The sequence below is a fragment of the Trichosurus vulpecula genome, chromosome 3, assembly GCF_011100635.1.
Source record: "Trichosurus vulpecula isolate mTriVul1 chromosome 3, mTriVul1.pri, whole genome shotgun sequence".
NCBI lineage: Eukaryota > Metazoa > Chordata > Mammalia > Diprotodontia > Phalangeridae > Trichosurus > Trichosurus vulpecula.
In genome coordinates this window covers 209959560-209971580 of record NC_050575.1, presented here as the reverse complement: position 1 = coordinate 209971580, position 12021 = coordinate 209959560, and the positions used below count along the sequence as shown (strand labels likewise).

The window sequence follows — 12021 nt, the reverse complement described above, 5'->3', positions numbered from 1 at the left end:
AAGAGTTTGGATTTTATTCTAGTTGGTAGATGGTCATTTCAAGTTGCTGTGGCCAAAAGAATTCATCTCCTGGTGGCCAGCTTTCTCAATAAGCATTTATTAAACATTTACTATGTGCCAGGCATTGAGCTAAGCTCTAGGGATACAAAGAAAGGTGCAGAAAAATGGTCCTTGCCTTCAGGGGGCTCATATTCAAATAAAGAAAACTGCAAATGCCTGTGTACATTCAAGATAGATATGGCATAGACGGAGGGTAATTTCAGAGGGAAGGCAATAGCAGCTGCGGGACCTATGAAGGGCCTCCTGAAGAAGGTGTAACTAACTTTTCAAGGAAGTCAGGAAGGAGAGGTAAGAAGGGAGAAAAAATTTAGGGCTGGAGTTAGGGTTAGAAACAAATTTAAAAACTAATTTAGGGTTAGAAATTTGTTTATAGAGTTAGAAATTATTTTAGGGCTAAGGTTAGGGTTAAAATTAATTTAAAAACTAATTTAGGGTTAGAAACAAATTTAGGGTTTACGTTCATGCGTGGGAGACAGCCAGTGCTGAAGTACAGAGTTCAAAGAGGAGCACTATACGTGAGGCGTAACAAGGATGTTACTTGCTGGTTGTGGAAATCTTGGAATTTATCTAGGCTGGGTATACCATGATGAGACAGCAAAGAAAACTTTAATGGAGGGACTTTGGAATAACCCCTTGACAAATCCCAACCTGGGGCATTAGTAACCCTTTCTAAGGCATTTTCTATATAAGAGAACCCCGTAACTTTTATCTGGCGTAATCCTCCACCCACTTCCCTGTCTCCCCACAGGAGTCAGGGGATCTCCCAAGTTGATCTACATCGAAAGGGTGACCATGATGGACTTAGATCTGACCTGTACAACCTGTGGCCTGGGGCACTTACAAAGGATTTCCTCTACATACAAAGGATGTTTTCCTCCACATTTTTTCATGCCACAAGCAGCCCAAGGGCTTTAAGCAGCACACAGGCCTGACTTAGGCAGTCGTAGCTAGAAACACCACCTTACTATGACCATCCTGGCCCAGCAGGGACTGGGAAGGAGGGAAGGCAGTTATGTGATGGGTGGATAGAGAGCTTTGGGTCTAGAGTCAGGAAGACCTGAGTTCAAAAGTGACTTCAGACGCTTAGTAGCTGGGTCACCCTGGGCAAGTCCCTTAACCTCTACAGACAATATTAGAACCTACCTTCCAGAATTGTTGTATCAAATGAAATAATGTTTTTAAAGCACTTAGCTCAGTACCTGGCCCATATTAGATGCCTTATAAATGCTAGCTGCTAGTAGTAGTAGCAGCAGCGGCAGCAGTAATAGTTTGGCTATAATCAAGAATATCAGTAGCCCCTATGGCAACAGACATACTCTGTCCCTTCTTCCACATAAACATACTCCGGTATTTCTATTCTTCTTGATGGAAGGTATCTTGTCAGCCTACTCTGTCACCCACAGGAAGAAGGAATAGGGAAGATGTCATCACCACAAGTGTTGGAATTGCTATTCCCAGACCTGCCTTCCTAGTAGGGATATATAACCACATTGAGAGCAGGGAAGAAGGGGCCAAAGACATGAGATGGGCAGTGGGATGGGGAAAGTCTCAGCTGTCTTCTGAACCTGAGCCAAATGATGTTTCTTGACACACTACAAAGTCTCCAGGGGGCAGGAGGCTCCCTGATGCTAATGCCATGATTGCAACCCTGGTGACTGGGAGGATGGTGGCATCCTCAACAGAAATATAGAGGTTCAGAAGAGGGACAGATGGGGGTGGGGTTCGAGGCTGAGAGAGAAGATAATTTATTGTTTTGGACATCCATTCAAGATCTTTGATAGCTCATTGGTGATAAGATTCTGAAGCTCAGGAAAGAGCCTAGGGCTGGATATGTGGACCTGGGAGTCATCTGCACAGAGATAAAGCCCAGGGGAATTGATAAGGTCACCAAGAAAGAGGGTCTAGAGAGAGAAGAAAAGAAGGCCCAGGACATAATTTCAGGCAATACCCACATTTAGGGGATGTGATACAAAGAACACTGAGTGGTCAGTCAGACAGGCTTTCCCCAAAAAAGCATTTTATATTTATATCTATTATTGTGAATGCAAACGTACACATACGGGTATAGACATATTGTAAGGACCTTGAAAGTGGGGACTGTTTCACTTTTGTCTTTGTATCCTCAGCACCTAGCACAGTACCCAGCACATAGGAGGCTTGTTAACTAGTGTGGATTCATTGAAATACCAAGAACACTCTGTTTTCAACCCCATACCCCAGGCTCTCCCACTTAAGATAAATAGAATACCTGGTCTCCATCCCTAAAGATCCTTGTCTTCCTATGTCTTATATTAATAGTAGCTGCTCAGCTTAATGCCCCCTCTGTCCCCACATTAGAGGAAATTCTAGGAGAATCCTGCATGTCTATGAGTCCTTTTCTCTAAAATTGGCTTTATCTATCATCTCTGTTCTCTAACATCCTCCTCTGGCTACTTCATGGCCCCCAAGTCCTGGCATCCTGATCTCGGATGAGCATTGGTGCCTAGAGGCAGCATGGAAACCGGATATGGAATCTGAGGACCAAGCCTCAAATGCTGGCTTTGCCCCTTACTATGTGTGACTTTGAAAAAGTCACTTAGCCTGTCCGGGCCTCAGTCTCCTTATCTGTAAAATGTTGTGTTATTATGTTTTGTCCTTGGTTCTCGAAGAGGATCGTGACATCAGAGAAATGATGACATGACTTGCAGTTGACTTTGATTTGAGTGAGGGAGGGCTGTGCAAGGTCACCAGCCTCACTTTCTCCTCCAGGGCCATTGGGGTCCAGTGGCCTGATATTCACCAGGACAACTGGAGATGGCCCAGGATTTAATGGGAGATCTTGGCCCTTTCAGGCTAAGATCTTTTCAGGTTCTCACTTGAGTGAGGTAAGCCCATTCATTGAATAGGCCTCTTTAAGAAGTTAATCAAGGTACAATAGTATTCCATTACATTCACATGAATGTAATGGAATACTATTGTGCTATAAGAAATGGGGAAGATACAGACTTCATAATAACCTGGAAAGACCTACATGATATAATGCTGAGTGAGCGGAGCAGAACCAGGAGAACATTGCACACAACCACAGACATATTGATTCTGTGATGACTAACCTTGATAGACTTGGGCTCTTCTCAGCAATACAAGGTTCAAAGACAACCCAAAGGACTCATGATGGAGAGAGCTATCTACACCAGAGAAAGAACTGTGGAGTCTGAAAGCAGATTGAGGCAAACTGTTTGCTCTCCTTTTTTTTTTTCTTTTTCTTTTTTTTCTCTTTTGTTTTTGTTTTTTTATTTTTTTTCTTTTTTCTCATGGTTCATTCCATTGGTCATAATTCTTCTTTACAACTTGACTATTGTGTAAATAAGTTTAATGTGAAGTTATATGTAGAAGACATATCGGATTCCATGCTGTCTTGGGGAGAAGGGGGGAAAGAAAATCTGGAACTCAAAATCATGCAGAACTGAGTGTTGTAAACTAAAAAAAAATTTTTAATTTAAAAAAAAGAAGTTAATCAAGGGATGGCCCCTTTAATCAAAACTTAAAAAAATCAAACCGGGAGGGGAAGACCCTCAGGGTTCCTGACCAAAAGAGAAACAGTTACTATTTAGTATTACATTCACTAGTAGGTCAGGGACCTATTGTCCAATCTGTGAGCTCCAAAGTGAATTGGATTTAAGACTTGGATTTTGAGAAAGAAACCTAGCCAGTAAACACAAAGTTAAGGAGAATGCCTCAGCCATCTACCTGCTTTGGACAGAGGAGGGAGACTGGGCCATCTCCAGTCATCCTGGTGAATATCAGGCCACTGGATTTGCAAGTCATGTCATCATTTCCCTGATGTCAAGGTCCTCTTTGAAAATGAAGAACAAACACAACCTGTGAGTAGCCTCTCCCTCTCCCCCTCCTTCTCCCTCTCCCTGTCCCCATCTCTCTGCCCCTCCCCCTCCCTCTCCTTCTCCCACCTGTAAAATGAGAGGTTTAGACAAAATGACTCTCCAGGTCCCTTCGAGCCCTTAAGTCATGATCGCTCCCCTTACAGGTCAGAGGAAAACCACTGATGAGCATGTGGCATTGTCTGCCTTGAGGCACTGGGAGGACATCCCCCGTGTAGGCTGTCCCCTGGTACCTGAACACGTGGAGACCCGGCCTCTACTCAACCCTGACAAGCCAGGCATTGAGCAGGTGAGGAGAATGGGGGGTGTGGGGAATAAAACTTAAAGGATAAGAGCAGAATCTTTGGAAGCTTGGACAGGGAAAGGAGCATAGAGAAGATGAAGGGGGCCTGTGGAAAAGGGTTAGAGATGGAAGTGGGGGGATGGATAGGAATAAGGGATGTACTTCCTTCATCCCACCCATCACTATCCCACCCATCCTTTGTCCCTAGGTTGTGAAGACCTAAGCTTTCTGAAGCTCCTGTAGAACTGTAATTAGGGCAGGGTACCTGGGGCTTTGTCTCAAGGTGTCAAAAGTTGAAGGGGTGCATTTCTCACCTCTGCAAATATAGAAACTCCCATCTCCTGCCTTTTGGCTGCCCTCCAGCCTACAACAAGAAGCTTGACTCCACTCCATTACCCTCCCGAGGATGCCACCCTCAGCCCCTGAACCTGCTACCACCATCAGACACAACTTTGTACAGCTGTTGCCTTTCCCGTCCCATAACAATTTATGCCTGGTGTTAAATAAGTCTAGTAACAGTTCTGCAGTACAGAAAAAAAGGAAGGGCTAAGAAAAGAAATGAGGGGCAGGAAACTGGGTTCTACAGGTGTAGGAGTAGGGGCAGGTTCTGAGAGAAGTTTAGGTTCTGTCAAAGCAAAAGGAAAAGGCAGAGGCCACAACATCTGTTTCTTCTCCAGGGCCGTCTGGAGCTGTGGGTGGATATGTTCCCCATGGATATGCCTGCTCCTGGGACACCTTTGGACATCTCACCCCGAAAGCCCAAGAAGTGAGCTTCCTAGGGCCCCCCGGCTCTTCTTTCTTTCTTCCAGACTCAGCAATCCTGGTCTTTCCTATTTCGTGGTTCTCATACATCCACCAGAAAGTCCTACCCTGGTGTCAGTCAGCTAGCACCTACTGAACTCTCAGTCCAAAGTTCTGTGTGGGGGTGGAGATACACATTCATCAGTCAATCAATATCTACTCGGCACCAACTGCTCTACAAACCCATAGGCAAATCGCATGGAACACACAGTCTTTGCCCTGGAGAAACTTAGAATTACAGGAAGAGATGTTGGCTGGCCATCATTTTACATGCACAGAAACACCCAAGACAGAAACTTGACCACATTTACCTCTGCCTTCACCTAACACAAGCATGGAGTGGGTGTCTGGTGTGCAGCAGAAAGAAAAAAAAGAGCAGGGAATTTCCTGGAGCAGTGGAAGCCAGGTCAGGCTAATTTAAAGTAATTTTCTGGAAAGGATGAGTCATCAGCAATGTTGGGAAGGAGAGGATGGAGACAAGGAAAGGTATTTTAGATGGGAGGAAATGACATTTATAGTCTTGGAAATGTGAAAGGGCTAAACATGTACAGGGGATGTTTATCTGGCTGAAATAGAATGATTTAGCAGGCCTGAAGCAGTCCCCCAATTCCTGAAGGAATTCCTGAAAAGTGAGTAATAGACCCAAAGACTATTTTAGGTAAAAGAAATTCAGCCTAACCCTTTCATTTTACATAAGAAGAAACTGAGTCCTGGAGAGGCGTGATACAGTTTCCAAATCTCAGGGAAAGGGTTGGGGTGGAAAGACTGTGAACAAGTATGAACAAGTCCTTAAGAAAGAAAAGAGAATGACGTGGGGGCTGATAACTGCCACTAAGATCTGACTAGGGTGACATAGAGTAGGGGAGAAAACCTCAAAGGAAAGGAAAGTTACCCATTGATGGAAGAAGAGGAAGAGTCTGGACACAGTAACGAGAAGCAAGGGATAGGACTGTTCACCTCCCGGGCCATTATGTGGGATGGGATGAGAGAAGGAGCCAGTACTGGAGATGTTGACCAAGGATGCAGAGTATTGTGCAGGAAAGGGGAAGAGGTCTTGTCAGGGGTAGGACCCAGGTTTGGATGAGTTAAAGAACATTCAAGGAGCATAAGATGAAGAGAGCAAGAACGGTCTTTATTTCCCTTTATATCATGGGGTTGCTGCTGGGCACAGGTCCTGTTTCTCCATCCAGTCCCCCTCTGCCCTGTCAGTTTTCCTTTCCATAAGCTTCCCCCTCAATTTTAATGTAATCTCAACTCTGTTCTCCAAGCTCTCAAACCCCCTCATCAAAGAATATCAGATTTTTATTCTCATCCTCACTTCTTTATCCAGAAAAAGCACCATACTGGGAAACAGGAGAGTTCTAATCTGGACTCCATCCCTTACTAACACTATGACCTTGGGTGAGAAGTTAACTTCCCTGAGCCTCAGTTTACCTATCTTACAATGGGAATAATAATCTCTGCCTTTACAAAATTGCTGTAAAGATTTGTAAGACAATGGACATATAAACCATAGAGCACTTTATAAATGGAAGGGATTATTATTACTATTATTAATTACCCCATTTTCAGCTTCTTCAATAGAGTTCAGATAGAAACAGATCTAAGTCTCTATCCTGCTATTATTCTTTCATATTTAATAATCTATGACTTTTGTACAGGTGAATAAAATAACTGCTTTTGTAGCTGGATAAAAATATTTGAATGTAAGCTCTTCCTCTACAGGCTCCCTGAAAGCATCATTGGTACCTCTCCAGAGCAGACAGAACAACAGGGATCATATAGACATACCTTACCTTCTTCCAACATGATTTTGATCTCCTCTGTTGTCTCCATATTTTGAAAGCTTCCATGTAGCTTGGAGATTATGAGTGTTTGTTCTTAAGTTTTTCTGTATGTTATGACCAGACACAGTAGTTTAATAGTCTGTGGTGATGGTCCAGTTGCAGTAACCTAGTTATCCAGGATATTTTGAGGTCTGTCTATGCATGTAACATAAGGACTTGCTGTCTTTCAGACCTTGAAAGGTAGTAAGTTTCTGCTGTATATCTCTAGCCCTTGGATCATGCCTTGCTAAATATTTGGTAGGCGCTAAGTTTCTGCAAACTGTAGCAATGATGCACAACTTCTACCATTTCCTTGCATAATCTACATTGATCACTAAACCCATATCCCTTAAGGATAGCCCTTTTATAATTCCTAGTAGCAGTGACCTGGTCCTGAATTATCATCAAAACACCCTCGCTTTCCACAATCAAGTCTACATGAATCAGCCATTTGTTCAATGTTCTCTGATAATATCTTGTTGGCTACATTCATGTGAATGTTCCCCCTTGAGGGCCTTGTAATTCCATTCTTGGATCTTAACCACTTCATGGGCCTCATGTGGAGATAAACCACTTTCATATGTGTGTGTATGTGTATATGTATATGTATGTATATAGATGTGTATATGCATAGACATACATGTACATATATATGATAAATCCAGTAGTCTATATTTTATCAATCCAATGGCTTATACTTGTTACCAAGCTTTTACCCTTGCTTGAAGTGATGTCTGCTTATTTCAAAAGTATTTCTGTAATGGTAGTAGTAGTACAAGTTATTGAGAGATGCAGCTTGTCATAGTGTGATAGACAGCTAGCCTTAGAGCAAAGAAGACCTGAAATCAAGTAATCGCTATTACACACACACACACACACACACACACACACAAGCTAGTGACCCTGGGCAAATTACTTAAACTCTAAATTCCCTGAATAGCTCTCTAAGACTATCATTTATAGAGAAGATAGCAATCTGCATTGATAGAGGGAGTAAGTTTGTCTAGTTCCCTATAATGATGAAATTAGCCTCTATCACTGTTATTACTGCTGCTGCTTCTGTTTATTATTATTATTAATTACTATCATCACTCAGGTATGAACTTCGAGTCATTGTATGGAACACAGATGAAGTGGTTCTAGAAGACGATGACTTTTTTACAGGGGAAAAGTCCAGCGACATCTTCGTGCGAGGGTGAGCAGGGGCAAGCAGGGGCACAGTGAGCTTGGAAGGCTTAGTGCTGGCTTTGATGGAGAAAGTCTTTTTGTGGTTAGCTGGTGTGGGGAAGGGAGGGCAAACGGGTCAGGACATCCCTATTAGGGGAGGGGAAAATAGAAGGCACAAAATACACACTTCGGTTCCAGAGAGACCTTAGGAACCACTGAACAGACCTCCAAAGGCTAAGGAAGCATGCCAGGGAAGTGGGAGACAGGGTGGCTGAAAAGTTGGGGCAGAGGTGGGCCAGAATGGGTTTATGGGCAACAGGCTCTAAGAGCTTCCATGATGACCTGCCTGAACAGGTGGCTGAAAGGGCAGCAAGAAGACAAACAAGATACTGATGTCCACTATCATTCCCTGACTGGTGAGGGGAACTTCAACTGGCGCTACCTGTTCCCCTTTGACTACCTGGCAGCGGAAGAGAAGATCGTCATCTCCAAGAAGGAGTCCATGTTCTCTTGGGATGAGACAGAGTACAAGATCCCTGCTCGGCTCACCTTGCAAATCTGGGATGCGGACCACTTCTCTGCCGATGACTTCTTGGGTGTGACTGGAGAGGAGTGGGGGGGGGGGGAGGGGTGGCGTGGCACACAGAGAACAGGAAAACTAGTGGATAAAGGAAAAGGCAGGGGAGAGAGAAAAAGAGGTGGATTGCCAAGAGAGAGAAAGGAGATTGAAGTTCTGTGAGAGATACAAAAGGGTTCTGGAGACCCAGAGTAGAGGAATTAGGATGAAAAGGGGCTCAAATTCTCCGGACAGTTTCCACCCTAGCAAATTGGAGTGGGGTACCTGGCAGAAAGATACACTGAACACCTTAATGCTCTCCTTGCAACAGGTGCCATTGAGCTGGACCTGAACCGATTCCCCAGAGGCGCCAAGACAGCCAAGCAGTGCTCCATGGAGATGGCCACTGGGGAGGTGGAGGTACCCTTGGTCTCCATCTTCAAACAGAAGCGTGTCAAAGGCTGGTGGCCCTTGTTGGCCCGAAATGAGAACGATGAGTTTGAACTCACGGTGAGCACTGCTTCATTAGATATAAGGAGGATAGACATGAAGACAGATAGGGAAAGCAAGGGATCAATCAATATTTATTAAGTGCCTACTATGTGCCAAGCACTGTGCTGAGCATTAGGGATACAAAAAGAGGCAAAACGCAGTCGCTGCCTTCAAGGAGTTTATGATCTAATGGGGGAAGACAACATGCAAACACATACAAAACAAGTTGCATATATAGTAAATATGTGCAAAAGTTGTATAAATAGTAAATAATTAACAGAGGGAAGGCACTGGAATTAGGAGGGATTAGGAAGGCTTCTTGTAGAAATTGGGATTTTAGTGGAGACTAAAAGAAGCCAGGGAGCTCACTAGTCAGAGCAGAGGAGAGATTTCAGGCACAGGGAACATCCAGAGGAAATGCCAGGTGCTGAGAGATGGGGTGTCTTGTTCATTGAATAGCCAGGAGGCCACTAGAGGGGAGAATAATAGAACTGGAAGGTTGGGTGGGTCCTGATGAATTAGGACTTCATGGTGCTGAGAGCTGGGTACATGTAGCTAATTGCAAGGATCATGGCAAGCTCCCTCTTCCTAGGAAAAGGTGGGGACCATGAAGGCTCAGTGAATAGTTGTGAGCATGACTACAGTCCTGGACCTCTTGGCTGAACTTGGCAGTGACTGTGAAATTGTGTATCTCTCTAGGGAAAAGTGGAGGCAGAGTTGCATCTATTAACTGCTGAGGAGGCAGAGAAGAACCCTGTAGGCTTAGCCCGAAATGAACCAGATCCTTTGGAGAAACCAAAGTAAGTTCAGATCTCCTTGACCTCCTTGCTCTTCTCTTCCTCTTCAGCCTTCCCTAGCCCTTCATCCCTATCTCCCAATTCCTGAATATATTCCCTTCTTCTCCCCAGATCACTGCTATGTCCTAGATGCTTCAATTCTGTTAATATTCTGAGACTTCAAAATGCCTCAGGCCTATGAGGTTCTAGGAAAGGTGTGGAGGGTAGCAGAGTGGAGTAGTCTAGGACAATGGAAAAAGCTCTGGATCTGGACTTGGGGGACATGAGTTTGAATCCCAGCTCTTGAATCCCTATCACTTGTGTGACCTTGGTCAAGTCACTTAATGCCTCTTGGCCTCAGTTTCCTTATCTGTAAAATAAGGATGGAATGCTAAAATCTCTTCCACCTCTAATCTATGATCTCATGATCCTAAGGCCAAATAATCTTAGGGCCAGTTCCTAGAAAAGAGTGACCAGACCAGAAACAACCACTAGAACCAAGAAAGTTCTAGGAGGAAGTTCTTCCCTAGTCCTCATCTCCCTATTTATTCCTCTCCTATGTCTAGGACTGACTCTCCATAAAACTCCCATCCTCCCCTCTCCTCTTTCAGTTCAGGTGCCCTCTTCAGGCGTTCCTTATCTTCTCTTTCCCCCTCCTCCTATCTCTGATCTCAGGAAAGAAGCTAAAAAACTCATATTCAGATAAAAAATGACCAATAAAGTTACAGTCTGTTACTTTTTCCAGGGACATATAAATTTTACTAGATACAAAGGCCATTTGGTTTAAGCCAAAATGATACTCTGCAGAATTCTGGCCATCACCCACCATGACCTGAGAAGATATTTTGAGAATTAGGGGACGCCTCTAGGATCTGCCTTTCCTATATGTTTGCATACTCTCTCTCTTTCTCTCTATGCCCTCCTACTCCTGCCTCCCCTTTCCCTTCATTCTTCTCTCCTATACTGCCCTTCACCTTCTGTTTCCTCTCGTCACCCCCAGCCGGCCCGACACAAGCTTCATCTGGTTTTTAAATCCTCTCAAGTCTGCTCGTTACTTCCTGTGGCACACGTATCGTTGGTTTCTCCTGAAGATCCTGCTCCTGGTGCTTCTCCTTCTCCTCATTGGCCTCTTTCTCTACTCTGTGCCTGGCTACCTGGTCAAGAAGATCATTGGTGCCTAAGCGTGCTTTAGTCCTCAATGGTCTGGTACTTCTCCCCTTGGCTGCCTTCTCCAAGGACTCCACTGCTGAAAAGAGCAGGCCGTCATCCCTCCTTTCCTTTCCTTCCTCTCTTCCCTTCTCTTCCCTTCCCCTAACTTTCCTTTCTTTATGGGAAGAGGGGGAATTTGCCAAAGGAATTGTAAACTCAATCTTTATCATCAGACTGGAACACAGAAAGGGAAAAGGGCTACCCCAGGGACTGCTAGCAAGTCCCAAATAGAACGTAAGAACCTAGGCTCCCAGCCTAGAATTTACTCCCTCGATGAAATTCATTCTAAACATTTGTTGTTTCTGCCATCTTTAACTTCAACAAACTTCAATTCAGATTATTATGCATAACCCAGCATACTATGTACAAGGCACTTGAATTACAAAGACAAAACTGTCCCTGCCATCAAGGAGCTTACAGTCTACCATAGGGTGTACAGCAAGCACACAGACATGTAAATACAAAGTAATTTCAAGAGGGGGGAAGCATCAAGAACTGGGGAGACCAGGAGAGGCTTCATACAGCTGGTAGGCAGCACCAGAACTGTGCTTTGAAGGAGGCTAGGGGTTTCACAAGGTGGAGGTAAAGAGGGAGTGCATTCCAGACATGTGAGACCACCTGTGCATAGGCAGAGGTAGAAGGTGGGAGATGGAATGTTTTGTGCAGCTTGTTAGGTGTGCTGGCAGTAAAAATGTGAAAAACCAAACAGTCCCTCCCTAGGAGGATAGACATGGACACAAATAATTATACAAGTTAGAATGTAATTCAGTGCCTAGAAGGAGTCAGGCATCAGAAAACTAAGGAGGAAGTATCAATTGATCTATGACTTCGAGGATGAAAAAATTTACCACCAGTGATGTGGAGGAATAATTGTTTCCAACATTCAGGATAGGTTATGGGGCAGGAGAGGGCAGGCCAGATTGGATAATGTCAGGAAGTGCCATCTGAAGCAATAAAAATAATAGCTTAAATT

At 44.2% G+C, this 12021-nt stretch overlaps 1 protein-coding gene across 5 annotated transcripts in view; it reads left to right on the top strand.

The window, feature by feature from the left end:
* The window catches only part of OTOF (otoferlin), a 175145-nt gene that overhangs the window by 161607 nt on the left and 1517 nt on the right, over positions 1-12021 (top strand). For 3 of the 5 annotated variants that reach the window (XM_036750429.1, XM_036750426.1, XM_036750428.1), the window contains 6 exons: positions 4085-4227; positions 4899-4987; positions 7945-8043; positions 8370-8611; positions 8903-9081; positions 9763-9863. In XM_036750429.1, the coding sequence (XP_036606324.1) occupies positions 4085-4227; positions 4899-4987; positions 7945-8043; positions 8370-8611; positions 8903-9081; positions 9763-9863 (853 nt within the window). Of the gene's footprint in view, positions 1-4084; positions 4228-4898; positions 4988-7944; positions 8044-8369; positions 8612-8902; positions 9082-9762; positions 9864-10839; positions 11021-12021 lie in introns of those variants that run through there. The other 2 variants (XM_036750430.1, XM_036750427.1) reach the window with 1 other exon arrangement.